Source organism: Ovis canadensis, chromosome 2 (genome assembly GCF_042477335.2).
Source record: "Ovis canadensis isolate MfBH-ARS-UI-01 breed Bighorn chromosome 2, ARS-UI_OviCan_v2, whole genome shotgun sequence".
NCBI classification, from domain to species: domain Eukaryota; kingdom Metazoa; phylum Chordata; class Mammalia; order Artiodactyla; family Bovidae; genus Ovis; species Ovis canadensis.
The window spans coordinates 127410251-127429885 of record NC_091246.1 but is presented as its reverse complement, the minus strand read 5'-3'; the positions used below and the strand labels follow the sequence as shown (position 1 = coordinate 127429885).

General features: G+C 34.2%; 1 protein-coding gene across 3 annotated transcripts in view; it reads right to left on the bottom strand.

Annotated features, from left to right (window-relative positions):
• Positions 1 to 485: 485 nt before the first annotated feature.
• CALCRL (calcitonin receptor like receptor) overlaps positions 486 to 19635 on the bottom strand; it is a 126424-nt gene continuing 107274 nt past the window's right edge. For all 3 annotated transcript variants that reach the window (XM_069577029.1, XM_069577031.1, XM_069577032.1), the window contains 7 exons: positions 19188 to 19314; positions 16001 to 16154; positions 12360 to 12420; positions 12209 to 12275; positions 7962 to 8180; positions 7764 to 7805; positions 486 to 4234 (listed from right to left, as the gene is read on the bottom strand). In XM_069577029.1, coding sequence (XP_069433130.1) covers positions 4019 to 4234; positions 7764 to 7805; positions 7962 to 8180; positions 12209 to 12275; positions 12360 to 12420; positions 16001 to 16154; positions 19188 to 19314 — 886 coding nt within the window. In that variant the 3' untranslated portion in view covers positions 486 to 4018. The remainder of the gene's footprint in view (positions 4235 to 7763; positions 7806 to 7961; positions 8181 to 12208; positions 12276 to 12359; positions 12421 to 16000; positions 16155 to 19187; positions 19315 to 19635) is intronic.

Genomic DNA, 19635 nt, shown 5'->3' with positions numbered 1-19635 from the left:
CTGTATATCTGATAGGGACCTGTATCTGGAATACATGAAGAAGTCCTTCGGTTCAATAATAAAAAGACAAAATTCCAATTTAAAACGGACAGACTGTTTGAATGTTTCTCCCCCTCAACATATACAAATGGCCAATAAAAATATGAAACGGTGTTCAACATCATTAGCCATCAAATAAATGCAAATTAAAACCACAGGATACCATTTCACACTCTCTAGGATGAATAAAGTAGAAAAGATAGATAATAACAAGTATTGGGGAGTACGTGGAGAAAAAGGAACCCTCAAACATTTCCAGTGGGAATGTGAAATGATCCAGTTGATTTGGAAAGCAGTCTGATAGACCTCAGACACATTTAACGTATGACCCAACATTTTTACTTCTGGAACTATAACCAAGTAAAATTTACATAAATATTTATAATAGCATTATTCATAATAGCCAAAAGATCAGAAAAACACAACAGACAGATGGATAAACAAAATTTGGTAAATCCATACAGTTTAATAATTCAGGCAAAGAAAGGAATGTAATGATGAGACAATTTAAAACATGATGAACCCTGAAAATATTACAGGTGAAAAAAGTCAGTCACAAAACACCATATTCCATATGATTCCATTCATATGAAAGTCAGAATAGGGAAGTCTACTGAGAAAAAAAGTAGGTTCGTGTTCTTGGGGCTCAGGTGACAGCAGGGACAGGATGAGAGAAGTGATGGCGAGGACAGGTGGTTAACTCCTGAGGTCATGAAAATGTACTAAAACTGACTGCGGTGACAACACTAATATAATACACTAAGAACAACTTGAAATGAGTGAACGGTATACTTAAAGAGTTCTTTTCCTTTCTATTATTCAATACAAAACTATTCCAGTGGAGCATAGTGGAGAAAGGAGACAAATCTCTGCATTTTCTTATCCCTGGGCATCTTTTCCTTTCTTTCAGTCTAAGAAGGAATTTGCATACATTGTAGTTTATTTAGAATTTTCTAGCTTACAAAACAAATTGCTTTATAGAATGATTTATCTGATTATGGAAGACTTCAAAGAGGATGACTGAGATATACTCATCAATTTTAAGTGTTTCACTGGTTGCTGTAAAGAATTAAAAATCATTATAATTTAGATTATTCAGCACTCCAGTAAGCAAGAGTGAAAATCAACTTTAGCTCATAACTTTAATATTTTCATACAATCAAAATATAGAGATATACATTAAGTAGGCATAACATGAGTTAATTGAACCGAATATCTTGGGTATGTTTTAGAAATAAAAGAAATGATAGTTTTTGTTAGCATATTAAAACCAGTGAAAATTAAAATAAGTTCACATTGTAAAACAATTATCAAGCAATAAATACAGCACCACAGCTACCACTACTTCTATGTACATTGGATTACATTAGAACAAACACTAAATGCCAGAATGCATATTCTATGGATAGACACGCGAAATAAATTTAGAATTTAAAAAAATGACAGACTAGAATTTTTTTAAAATTAACATGACTTTTGCAAGTACTTGCAGAAAAGTAGCAGATTTACATTTTAAAAGTTAGAAATTCCCCAGTAAGCTTTTAGACACCAAAGCAGTTTGTTTTTAAAAATTATATATTTTACTTTTTCTTCATAAGTAAAATACAAAGGAGATCTTAATTATTAGTACTTCAGCTTTAGAGAAGTCTAATACTTAAAAATATTACTTCCAAAAATATATGGGTACAAAACTAACACTGATTAATCGTGGACTGTCTACACCTAAAGGTGGTACAATAGATAAATCCTGGCCAAAAAGGAAATCTGATCTAAACCGAATATGATAAAAGCACAGTAAAAATACTTGAAAGTTACCATGTATTTTTAATATGACGCTTGCTGATAATTTGACATTTTCTATTGTCATTTATGGTTGAGACTTGGTAGTTTGTCTGGTAGAATGCTGAAACATATGAACAGTGCCAGCAAAGGACCTGAATCTGTGTCTTTGAATAATAAATAGCTAAATGTAAGTTTATTTAAAGGAATTGTATTATTTAGCATTAGAAAGTCCAGAACAGCCTGCATACCTTTTTATGACAACTTATTTTGAAATCCATAAATCTGAGACTAACAACACAGCTTTTACATGTGCATAGATAAATCATAAATCCATTGATCAGGCCTTTTAATAAGTTAATTCTTATTAATTTTGATGATTTTCCTGGACAATTTCAGAGGGCTTCTGAACTTACTGTTTATTTACAGCTTAAGAAAAAACCTGTGATGGCTATGTCATTAGTCTAATCTATTTTAAGCAGATTGACACACCACACACAAAAAAGAAAAATAATGAATTCTCCTGCCCAAATTGACTTAATGAATTTCAGAAATTTCAGTGGAAAATAACATTAGGGAAAACGAATCCCATTTAAATATCGCTTTAATTGATTAGGGAAGATTTCTTTCATCTTAATTTCATTATTCCATAAATGTTCAACAAAAATTCTTACCCACTGTTACATTCAGGTCTTTCATTGTATTGTATCATCATATATACTAGCTCTATTAAAATATTAAAACATTTTATATGATATATATTTGTCTACTTTTAAAAAATAGACTGGAGTATTTCCAAAACTATCTTATAGTAAGTCAGAAAGTAACATTTTTAATGGGATAAAAACCCAAAGAGTAACAAACAGGCATTTGTTACAGAAGGCATTTAAATTTTCTGGATTAGAATGAAAATTCATCGTCAAAATAAAAGGAAAAATATGTCAAACATATCTATTATTAAGATTTGAATCACCAAAGCAAATATATTCAATAAAACAATGGCCTTGAGGGATTTTTAAATAAATATTTTATATCTTATCATAGATATTTCTCAAACCTAGTTCTCAAACTTCTGATGCTGACATCTGGTTGTCTTTAAAATATTTAACAAGTATAGAATTCCAGATTCTATTTTATTATAAAATTAGCCCAGAGACAGTATCAGATATTAGCATGCATACTTTGTTACATTAAGCATTTATTTTAAAAATTAGGTAGATTGTATATATTTGAGGCTATAAAATAGAACGACAGAGTATTTACAAGCTCATTTTTCACAATTTGTACAAACTTTTGAGGAAATAATAAACCCTTCACTGATTTCCTTCATGTAAAATAATTGCTAATTTGTCCATATAGTAGAAATGGAAGGGGCAAGGTTTCTATTTACAGGTACATGGACATGAATTCCTTCCCATTTGTGTAGTAAGATGGGAAAGTTGTTGACAACATGTTTTGTAGTATCAACCAAGATGTCTCCCTAATGATACCAAAGCAGGATTGCATGTCATATATATTATTCATCAAGTCTCAAAAAAGCATATGACAAAGGGTATAACTGTGATGAATCAGCAAATACGTAGCCAACAGCAATTCTGCTCAATATTTTTTCTAGGGAGAAGACAGTAAGCAAAGAGGAATAATTAATTATCAGGTCCATTTTAAAAAATAAAAACAAAAGAGCTAGAACAATTTCTGGGTAAAAAATCAACTGCAGCAATGAACTTGGGAAAAAGATCTTAAAAATAAATGAAAAGTCATTTTCCCTCTAAATCTATAAGCCTTCACTAGGCCTCTTTAGGCAACAGGAGTGGAACTGTGCCCACCGTTTCTATGAACTTTTATAACTATTTGTGGATTCATGCAGTAGTGTCCTGGAGGTGGCGCAAACCAACCTACAGGAATAGAATGTGCTCATCTTTACCCAGTTCCACATGCAGTGATATTAAGTTGATAGCTGGAAATAAGTCATGGTGGGAGTATTTACAACATAAAAACTGGCAAAAATCATAGATGAAGACAATTTTCCCCCATGGAGCTAGTGTGAAACATTTATCAACAGACTACTGAATTCATGAGGGTTTTCTTTGTCACCTTCAAATAATTCATCTAATACTCAAGTCTTGTGGTTGTAAAGTCATGGATCCAAGTCCTTGAGTTAGGAGTAGCAAAAAATAGTTCAGCAATACAACCTCTATTATCAATCGTATAACTTTTCCGGTTTTATGACCACGTTTTCAGTATCGTGGATGCTTTTTCCATTTAAGTGTTCGCTTAGACAGTCATGACTGTAACCTGTACCATCACTGATTGTTGAAACTGTGTAAGATGCACTACGGAGAGTATCTGAGTGGGAAAAGTTGTTTCCAAATTGGATTTTATATTGATTCCAGTTTCTTCTCAGAATTGCTTGAACCTATAGAACAGAAAGAAACAGAAAGGGCAAGAGCAGTTAATTAAATGAGATGAAGATAATATGTCTAATAGTACAATAAAATTAATTATATGCAAAAGATTTTCTTTTAAAAAAATCACTGATATTAATGGGTAAATAATATTGCTTTCTTTTCTTAATTAAAATACGAAATTGAGTAAACCATCTTTATATTAGAAATTGATTGTAATTACTTTGTTCTTTAGTACAGACTACAGAAAAATTCATATTTTACTTTCTGTGCTTTCTCTTTGAAGCTAAAATGCACATGAATGTCAAGCTGTTAAGTAATTAATATGCATTCTCACAAGCTGGCATGAGCAACATTTAGTTCTGTATCAACATTTCATTAAAAGAATGAGATAATTGGTGATGAGAAAAGAGATGAAAAAGAAGTTAGGGATATAGGAAATATAATAAATCATCATCATCAACATCAGTAGCACTCACTTTTATTAAGTGATTACCATATGACAGATATGTAGCTTAATAATAGCTACATTCTATTAGCTTAATAGCTACATTCTTGGGGAAAAAAAGAACAGAGTTTTTAATCCTCATGTCTTTCCACCCAGAGGGAAGAACATGTTGAACGGAAAATTACAAATGGGATGAGCACTGTTAAAAAAAAAAAAATAGGAATTTGCATGTGAAAAAAAATTAGGAATGTCATCACTCCACTTTTTTTTGTATTTAGATCCCTCTCTTCTAAATTTGAAGTTTAATTACTCTTCCTTCTGTTTGATGCTAAGGATCAGAACTAGGTAGGCCATATACAGTTACTTTGGGGTGTGTGCTAAGTGGCTTAGTTGTGTCTGGCTCTTTGTGACTACACGGACCGTAGCCCTCCAGGCTCCTCTGTCCATGGAATTCTCCAGGCAAGAATACTGAAGTGGGTTGTCATGCCCTCCTCCAGGGGATCTTCCCAGACACAGATGGAACTTGCGTCTCTTATGTCTCCTGCATTGGCAGGCGTGTTTTTTACTACTATCGCCACCTGGGAAGCCCATATAATGACTTTGGTGTTCATTTAACATAAAACACAGATGATTTTCTTTATATTGAGTCTTTAAGCACAAACGAGAATATTCAAACACACCTCCAACTCCAACATCTGTACATTTCCATGTCGGATGAAGGCCCTTCCAATGACCAGAGTACCTAGTTTATGATAACGGTGCACATTTTTTTTGACTGAGTGGACTTGAGATGAAAGCAACCTGAGGACTTGTCAAGCCACAGTTATTTAACTAGTGACAAATGCAAATAAGAATATTTTGGCTGAGAAATAAAAATAAAATGTGAGAATAAAAAAGTAAATAGAGATATTAAGACAAAGACAAGCTGTTTGACCTAAGGTGGAAAGCAAGAAGGAAATTAAGCCTGAGCAAATGATTTTGAGAAGTATCTGACATAGTTGGAACCACACAAAATGAATTTGACTGCATATCTTTGTATTATGAGAATGGGAAAAACTAGAGGCAAAGAGACAAAAAAAGAAAAGTTATAGTATTTCTTAAGATGAGAAATGAATCATACACAAGCAGGTATTGTATCTAGAGATGAAGAAAGGGGGACAGATATTGGAGATGTTGTGGGGAGCTAAAGGATTTGGTAACAACTTGGTTCAAAAATTTTATATTATTATAATTTTCTAATGCCAAAATTTTCTCAATTTTAAGATATGGCAAAATATCAATGCCCGTGTCTCTACTGCTTACGTGGATAAAGTGCAATAAGAGTGTTAGGCATTAGTTTAAATATTCCCTGTGCACTCTTTCTAAATATAAGGGTCAATTTGAGATTTGATTCCTATATGAGTAATGTACCCCTTTATATGTACATTTTTATAAGTGAGTGATTTGACAGACCTAATAAGGAATCTTTAATATACTGTCTACTGAGGTTGGAGCATGGTGCTAAAAACTTTATATTCCTAGTTTACATTAATCCCTCTGAGATTTGTGTAAGGAACTTGCTTTTATATCCTTTGAATAGAAGTACACACTGGGACTCCTTGGGGTTCAGAGTATTTCCCATGATGTTACAGCCAGGAGCAAACTGGCATCTTTGGGTTTAAATCCACTATTGCATCAGTGCCTTTATTCTATACTGCCTTCCATCACTAAATATTTTACTAATGATTATGATTTGTACATTAAAAAATATGTCCTTTATAAAAATAAAATTTGCTCCTGCAGATACAAAGGTATATTTTTCTTAGTTCATACATGCTTTATGTCATACTGTAGCTTTCTTATCTATATTTAATTGTAAAATCCTATATAGGCAAAAATTGGATTGTCTAATTCAGTTTATATAATAATAAATTTATAGTTACATAATGAATACTATTTTAATTTTATTGTCATAACAATGTATCTATTCTTCCTAACTGCATTCTCTGTCTCTACTTCTCACTTCAGAAAAAGTCACCTTTGTCCTCTACACAGCAGAAGAATCATGAAGAGACGACTTAAATATGTTTGATACTTCTATATGCCATTATAAATAAATATATATATAATAAAATCTATATTTACAAGTAAGAAATAAAATATGAAATTTTATGTGCTAAGTAAAATATCACATAAACAAGAGAAAATATAGTTTTTCATGACATGTACATGATTTCTGACATTAATTAGTTGCATAGAAATGATTCTTATACAGTTATGTTAACTGGTTCCATGTATTGCCAGTCTGAAGCTTTGTGATAAGTTTCACAGTTACAAGTGTGTAAGTCTTATCATTTGCTGTCTGAATTTCTAAACTTTGTTAAACTTTGCCAAGATCCTCCAACAGGTTGACATTGTCAAGTAGATTAAAAACACATAAAGAGCTAAAGCAATATAGCCCAAACCACTGAGCTATAGTTCTATTCACATGCATAAGAAATGTGGTAACAATTTCTAAAATGCCTGAAACTTTCCAATGAGGAAAGCCTTGGATAAAATCCCGAAATATCTCAGAACACATTGCCATGTTATGAATTAGAGTACTTGATTATGTTTCCTAATCTACTGCCACTCTTCTGTGCATAACTGGGTTTAAATTTTTAGAAATCTTTTTTATTTGACATAAAAATGTTTCCAAAGACCACAGTGTGGACAAGGCCAACAGAGAAAGAGAAAATTAAAATGAGGCAATTTTATTTCCCATTAGAGTATATGTTCGATGAAGATAAGGATTGTCTAACCCTGTGCCTAAGACTAAGTCCAGAATTAGTAAGATCAGTTCAAAAAGTAAGTTGAAAGACTAAACGAATGAAAGTCATTGACAGAATATTTTAAAGTGAGTCTGAATTTGCCCTAACCTCAACTGAAATTTGACCTGAACTTTTGGGAAGAAGAATTGCATATATTCAAAGAGGCTCTACGGTTCTTTTTTCTGACAGAAACGGAATTTGAAATACTTATTCCTAGGGGATTTATGATTCTTTCTCTTTTTTAAAGGAAAAAAATGGATTACAAACACCAAATGATAAAAGGAATAAAATCAGTCACCATACCTCTCCATTAAAGAAGCAGAAAATTGTAGATACCAAGAGACCCTGTAAAAGAAAAATAGAATTATTTGATTCCAAATAGAAAAGATACATTTTTTGGTAATCAATTTGCTGTATAGGTAGTCAAAAATGAAGTCAAAGCTACATGTAAATTTACATCCAAACATCACAAGGTGCCTTCATGATGCAAGACCACCATACCTGATAGTGCATGAGGATGTTTATGATGTAATCATATATCTCTTCTGCAATCTTCCCTTCAGGTCGCCATGGAATCAGCACAAATTCAATGCCAAGTAATGGCACCAGGATAAGCGTAGCTCTCACAGCTTTCATGTAGAGATTGGATTCTGCTTGGTGAGTAACTTTTAACTTGGTGATAAGAACACGTACAATATTTAATAGGAAAAAAAGATTCACCTAAAAGAAAATAAAATGACATATAGAAATTATTTCATATTAAGAATCTTTACTGAAGAATCACTGATTTTATAAATCTTAGAATATATTCAGTACACAAGAATATGTTCTGTTGAAGAGATACTTGCTTAAATGTTAATTTTTATTTCTGCTGTTTAATTTTTCTTTTATTTTTTTCTCCAGCTTTACTGACACATAATTGACAGTAAGTTTAGGTTGCACAGCATAATGATTTAATCTCACATATATTGTGAAATGATAACCACAATACATTAAGCTAATGTCAACCATTTCATACAGATACCAAAAAAGTATCTATGTATGTATGTGTGTATATATATATATATAAATTTCCTTATGCTGAGAACTTTTACAATTTATTCTCAGCAACTTACACATATATCACACAGTGGTGATAACGATAATCATCATACATTCCTTGTTCTCTTTCATCTTACACCTGGGAACTTGTGCCTTTTGACCATCTTCATCCAATTCCTCCATCCCTAATCCCTAAGGGCAACTGCAAATATGATCTCTTTTTTTTCTATGAGCTTGTCTATCTGTTTAGATTCCACATATAAGTGAGATCATACAGTGTCTATCTTTCTCTGTCTAACTTATTTCGCTTGGTGTAATGCTCTCAAGTTTCATTCATGTTGTCTCCAGTGTCAGGATTTCCTCATTTTTTGTGGCTAAATAGTAATGTGTGTGTGTGTGTGGTGTGTGTATCCTTCTTAGGTTGTTTCCATGTCTTAGCTATTGTGGATAATGCTGCTATGAGCATGGGGTGCAGATATTAATATATTTGTTAATATGTTTTTGTTTCCTTTAGATATTGGAATTGTGATTTATTAATTTAAAAAGTACATTAATTTTAATGGACTTATATCTTAAAAAATAAAATTATGGTGGTGTTATTGTGGACCACATTCAGTTGGGTAACATCTGATTGTTTTGCTTAGTTTATTTTCTTATGCAACATTTTAAAATCCTGCTATGATTAAGAAAACCAAAACTTTGAATATTTTAATCCCAAAGAAAGGAAACAATTGTTTGTAACAAAGGCTATTTATTTTGTCTCTACTCTGTATTAGTGTCCAAACCAAGTACTTTCCAAATACGTGTGTGTGTGTTAAGTTGCTTTAGTCTTGTCTAACTCTTTGCGACCCCATGGACCGTAGCCCACCAGGCTCCCTGGTTCATGGAATTTTCCAGGGAAGAATAATGGAATGGTTGCCGTGTCTTCCTCCAGAGGATCTTCCTGACCCAGGGATCAAAACTGTGTCTCTTATGTTTCCTGCATTCGTAGGTGGGTTCTTTACTCCTAGGGCCACCTGGGAAGCCCATCCAAATATGTATTCTATCATAATATCCATTTTCATATTTTTAGTTTTTCCTTCCTATGTTATTTGTGTGTGTAACAAAAATCATCCCAATTCCCCATTATAGTACTATAATCTTCTTCATCCTTATGAAAAGGCTGAATCACATACTGAAACTAGTTGATATTCAACCTAGATCATCCTAGGGTTAAAAAAAATTTGGCACCCAGCAGAACCTTCTGTTAATTACTTTCTGTGATTTTAAAGTCCTATGAATTAACAACTTTCCCCAAGAGAAAATGTTCCCTTTGAAAGGGAGACATAAAACTTCAAAAATATAGTGTTCAGGAAATGAGCAGAGTTCTACAGAAATATATTTCTCTCTCTCTCACTCTTTGGCTGAATCATCCTTTCTTGTCTTCACCCATGTCAATATCTATTATTTTGTCTATTTCCTCTATGCCCATTCCTTATGCCTTCCACAGAACTACAGATATTACCCCCAGAAAAGCCACTTAGGGCTCTTTTTCTAATATGCTGTTCTCTTTCCTTTTTTCTCACCCTGACTTTTAGCATCTGTGCTTTGTTTAATAATTTAAAATTTTCAAACTGCATACTGTCTGCAATTTATATCTTACATACTTCTATTAATTGGAAAAATAATGATAGTATCTCATCTAATCTAGAAAGCAATGGACAAATAACATACATTTGCTGATTTGAGGCATGTATTATGAAAACAACTGGGCATAAAAATATTCCTCTACCATTCTTTTAGAGAATTCAATGGAGCATATGCTTCAAAAATAAACAGCTAACTATAGTCCTGATGGAAACACATCTATGAAAAGAAACATGGTTACAGACATAGGAATGTCTCTGTTAAAGACAAAAGCCACTTAAGCCACTTCAACAGGTGTAAAAATGAAATGTGATGAATCAACACATCAGCTGCTATTCCACCTATCCCACTGTATTCCCTCCCAGGGCATTCATTATTATTTTGAAAGTTTCGACTAAGTGGAAATTACCACCAACCCATAGAAGAAGAGGTGTAATACCATTTTATCTGTTTATAAATTTAGAATATTTTATAATCCTAATATGCAAAAATCACAATTATAAAAATCAGTATAAATGTTGCAATTTAGATGACCATTATAAGGAAACTTCTAAATGCAAGTGCTTCTCCAAACTGCAAGTCTGATTTAAAATGTGAAACTAGAAATGAGAATGTCCTCCTGATTTTTTGTAAATATTTCCACTTATTTTAAATACAAATAGAGCAAGAATCGTGAAGTTCAGATGAATTACATCTGAATCTCATCTATCTTAGAGAAAAACTAAGTAAGTAAAATAGAAGAAACATACTAACTCCAACACCCATAACGTTCACATAGGTGGTAGGTACCACGGGACATTTTTCACACTATGATACCACGTAGGCTCACAGCAGGAAGCCTGAGCTCAGTGGCAACAGGATTCCTGAAAGTACTCCCCTACTAGATTAGCCAGCAATCACTTAACTGTGCACTGAAGTGAGCTAAACACTTCTCACTAAACACAAATTAAATGCATCCTCTCAATTTCCCTTTAGCAAGATCTCAAAAGGGCTGTAGCCACTCTATTACCACCCTGCTTAAGGGGAAATGTGGCAGAGGAAGTCCGAGTGGAAAGAAACTGATTGGGGTTGAAATATTTTATTTCTAAAAATTGTGCAAAAAACATGTGACCATCTAGACAATCGCTAGAGCACCTCCCAAGACCTTGGAATTGCCCAGTGAGAAGACCTAGAGCTTAAACAAAGGCAGAACATTTTATCCTGGAAGAAAAAAAGGGCTCCTAATCTTCTGTCAGGCCAGAAAAAAATAGAAAAAGGGTTATGCACATAATGTGGATTTTCACTTCCTTTCTTACTGAGCAGCTAGATGGGCTATATGTCTATGTAATATTTTCCCCTAATTGCACCACGTTCTCTTTCCTCCCAACGTTGATGTGGACAAGCTCCTTCAAGAACTGTGCTAATTGCTGTTACATTTCTCACTTGTTAAGTGCATTTATTATTTCCTTAACCTTCTGCTTTAGAATTTTGATTGCCACCCACACTCACTAGATCCCTCCTCTGCCCTCCTCTGTTGTGCTCGGCACCCTGGAGGCTCTGAGACAGCACTGAGGACCACTTCGTCACCAGACTTTCTTGCCCTCAGACTTTTGCTGCATTTGGCCGATGGGAGGAACCAGGAGATCAGAGCATGGGCAGAGGGAGAAGTTTGAGTATTTCTTTCTCTTTTTTCCCTGTTAAGCTGTGGTTTTGGCAGTAGCTGTGTTCCTCTACCGAAGGCCACACTTCCTATTGGGCCAGCCCTCCTAACACTTACCCAACCCCAGGAACGCTGTTCTGTCCTCTCCTCTTCTCTCCAAGTCTAGCCGTGATAATAACGTCCCACTGTTGGCCCCTGCTACCTCATCATCCTTGTGAGTTAGTTCCTTTACTCTTTTTACCAACACTTCAAATAAGCCCCCCAGTTATTTTTAAAAAACCCTCAAATAAACCAACACCTTCATTAAACCCTCTTCAATCAAACACTGTGACTATGCTGTCTATGTCCACTGAAATCCTAAAGGATATCATAAGCTAGATGTTTCAAGAAATAAAGTTGCGCTGTGAACAATGATGGAAAAAGGAGCATTTTAATTACATACCAATAAAGCAGCACAAATTGGGCCATGAATAATGTAGAGAAGTTGCGTATCAGAACTGATCCAGCAGCTAGGGAAAAAAGCAGGAAAATTATGTTGAATATTTTCATTCTACTTACTTCCAACTGAAATTTAAAAAAAGAGATTATCTTACTTGTCATTGTAATATAATCTTCTGGCAACAGCATGAATACAAGCAGGAATCAGTGGAAATCCTGTAAATGTCAAACAGAAAATAAATAGGCAACTTTCTCTATAGATGGAATTCCTAAAATATATCATGAAACTTGGAACTCAGAGATAGTCTAGGAGCAAAAATAACTGGCCATTATATGCCTATCAAGTAAGTATTATCTGTCCAGTTGAAGAGTAAATTTGGTAAAGTATTAGGTATCTATATTTTCAAGAGTGTGCATATAGTTTATTCTAATATGAGTCATTTTGAATCAGTGGACTCCAGCGCCCAAGTTCATAAATGTGCTGCCTATTCTTAGAAGCTTAAAAGGAATTCAGAATCCACATATTTTCCGTAAGATGGAATTGGCCAATATTTTGTAGATAATCAGATGTGGGAAGAAGTTGAGACTACGTGAAGAAGAAAAGAGAAAGATGGTTTATATATCAGAAATTTTGCATGCTCTTAGCATTCTAAATCAGATATTTTCAAGATAGAATGAAGATATCTTTCATAAAGGTGACCTAGATATACTAATAGACTAAATACATGGGCTTCCAGATGGTGCAGTGATAAAGAATCCACCTGCCAATGCATGAGACACAAGATATGAGGATTTGGTCATGGGTTGGCAGATCCCCTGGAGGAGAAAATGACAACTCAATTCAGTATTCTTGCCTGGGAAATCCCATGGACAGAGGCGCCTGGGGGCTACAGTCCATGGGGTTGCAAAGAGTTCCATACAATTGAACACACGTACATACACACATGGAGGTAACTGAGCAAAAATTGCACTCACTTGGGAAACATATATCTGATATTTTTATATTCAATAATATCAAATGACCAATAGAAATAAATTCTATTTCACTGAAAAAATAAAGATGGTATGTTTATCAGTTCAGTTCAGTTCAGTCACTCAGTCATGTTCGCCTCTTTGGGAGCCCATGAATCACAACACGCCAGACCTCCCTGTCCATCACCAACTCCCCGAGTTCACCCAAACTCATGTGCATCAAGTCGGTCATGCCAGCCAGCCATCTCATTCTTCTCGTCCCCTTCTCCTCCTGCCCCGAATCCCTCCCAGCATCAAGGTCTTTTCCAGTGAGTCAACTCTTTGCATGAGGTGGCCAAAGCATTGGAGTTTCAGCCTCAGCATCAGTCCTTCCAATGAACACCCAGGACTGATCTCCTTATGATGGACTAGTTGGATCTCCTTACAGTACAAAGGACTCTCAAGAATCTTCTCCAACACCACCACTCAAAAGTATCAATTTTTCGGCGCTCAACTTTCTTCACAGTCCAACTCTCACATCCATACAAGACCACTGGAAAAACCATAGCCTTGACTAGACAGACCTTTGTTGGCAAAGTAATGTCTCTACTTTTTAATAATTTGTCTAGCTTGGTCATAACTTTCCTTTCAAGGAGTAAGTGTCTTTTAATTTCAAGGCTGCAATCATCATCTGCAGTGATTTTGGAGCCCCCCAAAATAAAGTCTGACACTGTTTCCACTGTTTCCCCATCTATTTGCCATGATGTGATGGGACCAGATGCCATGATCTTTGTTTTCTGAATGTTGAGCTTTACGCCAACTTTTTACTTTCCTCTTTCAGTTTCATCACGAGGCTCTTTAGTTCCTCTTCACTTTCTGCCATAAGGGTGGTGTCATCTGCATATCTGAGGTTATTGATATTTCTCCCAGCAATCTTGATTCCAGCTTGTGCTTCTTCCAGCCCAGCATTTCTCATGATGTACTCTGCATAGAAGTTAAATAAGCAGGGTGACAATATACAGCCTTGATGTACTCCTTTTCCTATTTGGAACCAGTCTGTCGTTCCATGTCCAGTTCTAACTGTTGCTTCCTGACCTGCATATAGGTTTCTCAAGAGGCAGGTCAGGTAGTCTGGTATTCCCATCTTTCAGAATTTTCCACAGTTTATTGTGATCCACACAGTCAAAGGCTTTGGCATAGTCAATAAAGCAGAAATAGATGATTTTCTGGAATTCTCTTGCTTTTTTGATGATCCAGCAGATGTTGGAAATTTCATTTCTGGTTCCTCTGTCTTTTCTAAAACCAGCTTGAACATCTGGAAGTTCACGGTTCATGTATTGCTGAAGCCTGGCTTGGAGAATTTTGAGCATTACTTTACTAACATGTGGATGAGTGCAATTGTGTGGTAGTTTGAGCATTCTTTGGCATTGCCTTTCTTTGGGACTGGAATGAAAACTAACCTTTTCCAGTCCTGTGGCCACTGCTGAGTTTTCCAAATTTGCTGGCATATTGAGTGCAGCCCTTTCACAGCATCATCTTTCAGGATTTGAAAGAGCTCAACTGGAATGGCATCACCTCCACTAGCTTTATTCATAGTGATGCTTTCTAAGGCCCACTTGACTTCACATTCCAGGATGTCTGGCTCTAGGTGAGTGATCACACCATTGTGATGATCCCGGTCGTGAAGATCTTTTTTGTACAGTTCTTCTGTGTATTCTGCCACCTCTTCTTAATATCTTCTGCTTCTGTTAGGTCCGTACCATTTCTGTCCTTTATTGAGCCTATTTTTGCATGAAATGTTCTCTTGGTATCTCTAGTTTTCTTGAAGAGATCTCTAGTCTTTCCCATTCTGTTCTTTTCCTCTCTTTCTTTGCATTGATTGCTGAGGAAGGCTTTCTTATCTCTCCTTACTATTCTTTGGAACTTTGCATTCAAATGAGAATATCTTTTCTTTTCTCCTTTGCTTTTCACTTTTCTTTTCAGAGCTATCTCTAAACCCTCCTCAGACAGCCATTTTGCTTGTTTGCTTTTCTTTTCCATGATGGTCTTGATCCCTGTCTCCTGTACAATGTCACGAACCTCTGTACATAGTTCATCAGGCACTCTGTCTATCATATTTAGTCCCTTAAATCTGCTTCTTACTTCCACTGTATAATTATAAGGGATTTGATGTTTTCGGTACGTCTGTATCTCTACTTCTATTATGTGGTTGGGTAAATAGATAGATGGATAGATATATAAATATAATTTAAGTTTTGTTTCTGGAAACTAGTTCTATTGCATTCCTTTTTAACATTTTATGTTTCTCTTTATTCCAGTCATTTTAAAAATATGCTAAAATGTATTATTTTTTGCTCTGTGTATAATAACACATCAGATGATGTGTGGGAAAAGATTTTTTGGCTGTCAATGCAATACTGCATCCTCTATTCTTAAAATGATATATATATTTTTTAAACAAGCATTTTTAGAATAGAAGTTCAAGGCTAGTTAAGACCAATGTCCTCATTTTGTACATGAGGAAAAAGGAAATTCAGAATAGTGCAAAGACTAGATCCTTTAATTTATAAATCTATTGTTTTAGTCACTACATAGTCAGCCAAAACATACACTGGAATATTAAATACAAAAAAAATACCTGTATCATTAATTGTCCTGTACTTACTAAAAACAGTGAGTCAGTGGTACTTTAAATATTTTATTTTACAGCAATAAGCAAAGGTTAATCAGTTGATATTGTTTTAAAAATGATTAATCGTAAGTATACTTTTATTACAAAGGAACTCTGCATCCTTCAAAAGCTTTTTTAAAAGATGGATCAGTAGATATGCATAATGGCACTTACCCCAGCCAAGAAAATAATACCACATCAAGTGCTGCTTCTCTGCAAATACAGCCACTACAACAAGCGTGTGTAGGTAAATGCCTTCACAAAGCATCCAAAAGTAGTTACAGCCCATCAGGTAAAGATGAATGAACTGGGACACTTTACAACTAACCTGTGAGGGGAAAAAAGACAGTAATATATACTTTACACACACACACACACACACACACACACACACACACATACACATATGTATGTATATATGTGTGTGTTTTTTAGCTGTGTCACACACCTTGGGGGATCCCAGCAGTGGAACCACAGGCCTAACAACTGGACCACCAAGGGATTCCAGAAAGCAATCAATATTTAGCTGTTTATAAGTGAACATGTAAAACAATATTCTAGTTTAGTTTAGTTACACAGAAACACAGAATTTTCTCTCCTCTACACCAAATTTTTCCCACTAATGATTCCGATTTTTAAAGCCCAGTCTTCATTCCTATCTAATGGTGCCTCCTCAAAGTATTTAGCCACTGACTCCAGAGATTTATAACACATCTCCCAGGAAATATGCAAATTCCAAATTTACTACACTTAGTGGATGTGTATTTTCTTAATATTGTTTTAGCTATTGTGTAATTACAAGTAAAAAGTTTGCCCATGAATGACTTTATGTCTGTTTTAACTATGTCATCATGAACTCGATTGTTACATTCTATTGGAAAACTTGTAATAATTACATTAATAATTTTTAAAGCATTCATGAAAAGTGCCAAATACTTGAGGAAGCCTTGCATGCTACCAGTGCGTATGTTTATTAAATAATATCTAATGAACCCATTCTTTTTTTTTTTAATTTAAATACAGGATTTGAGGATTTCATGTAGGCAAAAGAAGGAAAAGTTATGCTTTTCCTTCCTCTTTTCCTGAGGTCTTCACTTTTTTTTTTTCTCTTAAAGAGACAGGAAGAGAGGTTTAAATATTGCATAAAGAAAACACAGAGGAGTAAGAGATATTGTTTACTCCATCAACAAGAGGAATAAATTTAAAGCTCTCCCAGAAATACACAGCCAGTTACTCTCAGCAACTCCAATTTTCAGACTGGATCTCAAATTCTTAGTGGGTATTATCATTGTTTTTAGAATAAGAAGCTTTTTTCACTGAAAGGAAAACTGGAAATTAGATGCACTAGAAAATAAATAGTAGATTATCATAGAGTACTAGTAATAACATTTATGCATTGAGCTGGCTTAAAAATATTTTTGTGTGTATTATTTTCTGTAATCCTCAAAGTAATTCTGAGAGGCATGCTTTATATCACTAGTCACATATTTTATAGACAAAAAAGCTGAGTGTTGAAGAAGTTAAATGATTTGCTAATATTCATACAATATCAATCAAAGCTACACTCTGAGCACAATTTTGTTTTCTTGATCATATGCTATACCTTCTGACTGAGGATAATTTAAAAACTGTTCAAATACATCTGAAATATGTATGATATCAAACACATTGTATTAAATGTTCTCTCAGAAATATAGCTGAGTTATTTACTTACATATATAGAAATAACAAGCCTCATATATAAAACTTTATTTGTATAGTTTTTAGATACACATATCTAATTGGGACAATTCCCAGGTGGCTCAGTGGTCAAGAATCTGCCTGCCAATGCAGAAGTCACAGGTTCGATCCCTGGTCGGGAAGATCCCCTGGCAAAAGAAACGACAACCCACTCCAGTATTCTTGCCTGGGATATCACATGGACAGAGGAGCTTGGCGGGCTACAGTCCATGGGGTCACAAAGAGTCAGTCATGAGTTAGCCTGCAGAACATACAACTGGGCTTCCAACTCCTGATTTAATTAAAAAATTAATCTATAAACTATTATGATAAAAAAGCATACTGCAGAAAAACATTTTTATGACAACATTGGTGTTATAAACGGATAATAAATTGTCTAAGAATATATTAAAAGTAACTATATTACATTTTGCAACTTATGTGTTAAACAGAACATCCTTGTATATAAGCATAATATTTAGAGTCTCTTTCTCTGAAGCTTTATGACAAAACTCCAAATCTCCTTGCTCTAGAGAAATGCACTCTAAAATGGCAGGATATTCGTCATTTTTTGTTGTTGTTGTTTTGCTAATTATACTCCAGTGTTTTCTCACCCAGTGACTTTAGAGTGGAACATACACAAGATTAAGCAATCCAGATGCACACGTGCAAATAATGCAGGGAATTTTAGAATTTTGGAAGTCACCCTAAAAGCACACGTAAAACACATATGAGAAGATTGGTTATTGACTCGTTGAGGGAAAACTCCTTCCCTTCCTTCATTTCAATAACTAGATAACTTAATCTTTAAAACACTACTTTATGTATGCATATATATATGCATACAAATCTATATCCAAAACTGTAGTATAGATGCTACAAATATTATAAAAGCAGGAAATTAAAAAACTCAAATTTATGATTGCTATTTATGCAGATATTTTAATTTAAATATAGCTTAAATGCCCATAGAGTTTAAATAAAATATATACCTTTATATAAGTAAATGTCAGGTTATGTATTTTAAAATATAGTTTTTATGTTATGATAGTTTCTATGCTTATTTTGTATGCCTTTTGATACTTATTATAAAACCTGTACTTCCAAAGCGATTGTAGGGAACATTTTATAATGGCTTGCTGAGGCTATTAGGATTGGGTAGAGTACTTTAAAAATTTTATGTTGGTAAAATTTAACGTTATACACATATAAGTAATTTCTCCCCTAGTTTTATTAATTCTTTTAAGTCAGTCTGATATCAAGCATATGATTTACATTTTCCATTTTCATGCCCTGTCTTTTTCTAACTACACAGAGTTAGTTGCTTTGATTGATTTTTTAAAATTTGATTGAGTAAATATTATGTCCCACCAGCTGCAAGATTCTAACCATAAAACGAGGTGAAAACGTGTAACATATCGGTAACTGAAGCAAAGTATTTTTCCTTTTGCTGTTCAATATTTATAACTTGGGGAATATTGAGATATATTTATAGCTACATATACATACTCTTTATGTGTCAGACATAAAATATGCATATATTAGTACTTAATTGTATGTATATGCATCTATGAACCCCTGCTCCCTATCTCTCTTGTTTCTTCCCCATTAACCCCTTGAACTTAGACCTTATTTTACTTACAGGATTTGTGGCCACTAAGGCCTGGTTGTTGGCCACTGCAGTGAGATGAATGATGGTTATGATAGAATTACAAACAAAAGAGAAGAACAAATTTTTGTGCAGGGTAATCCTTTGGCAACTTAGGCTCCTAAAAGGCAAGAGAAACCAAAGTGTGTTGACATCATAAAATGTTTCTACATTTTGTGTTAACAATCATTCAAATGAGATACATTCACAATTCATAGCAGCTGCTCCAAATTTGGAAGATGTATTTTTTCTACCCAAGATTTGCTCATCTTAAAATCTTAATTAGGAAAAACTTACAATTGCTTAAAACATAGAGACACATGAGTTGGTTCAGTACAGGTAGACATATATAAGGACAGGAAATTTGTACAAGGCCTCTACATAAATTTCTTCCCTTAATCTTTCATCATAATTAATATTCTAATTCATTCTGAAGATGTAG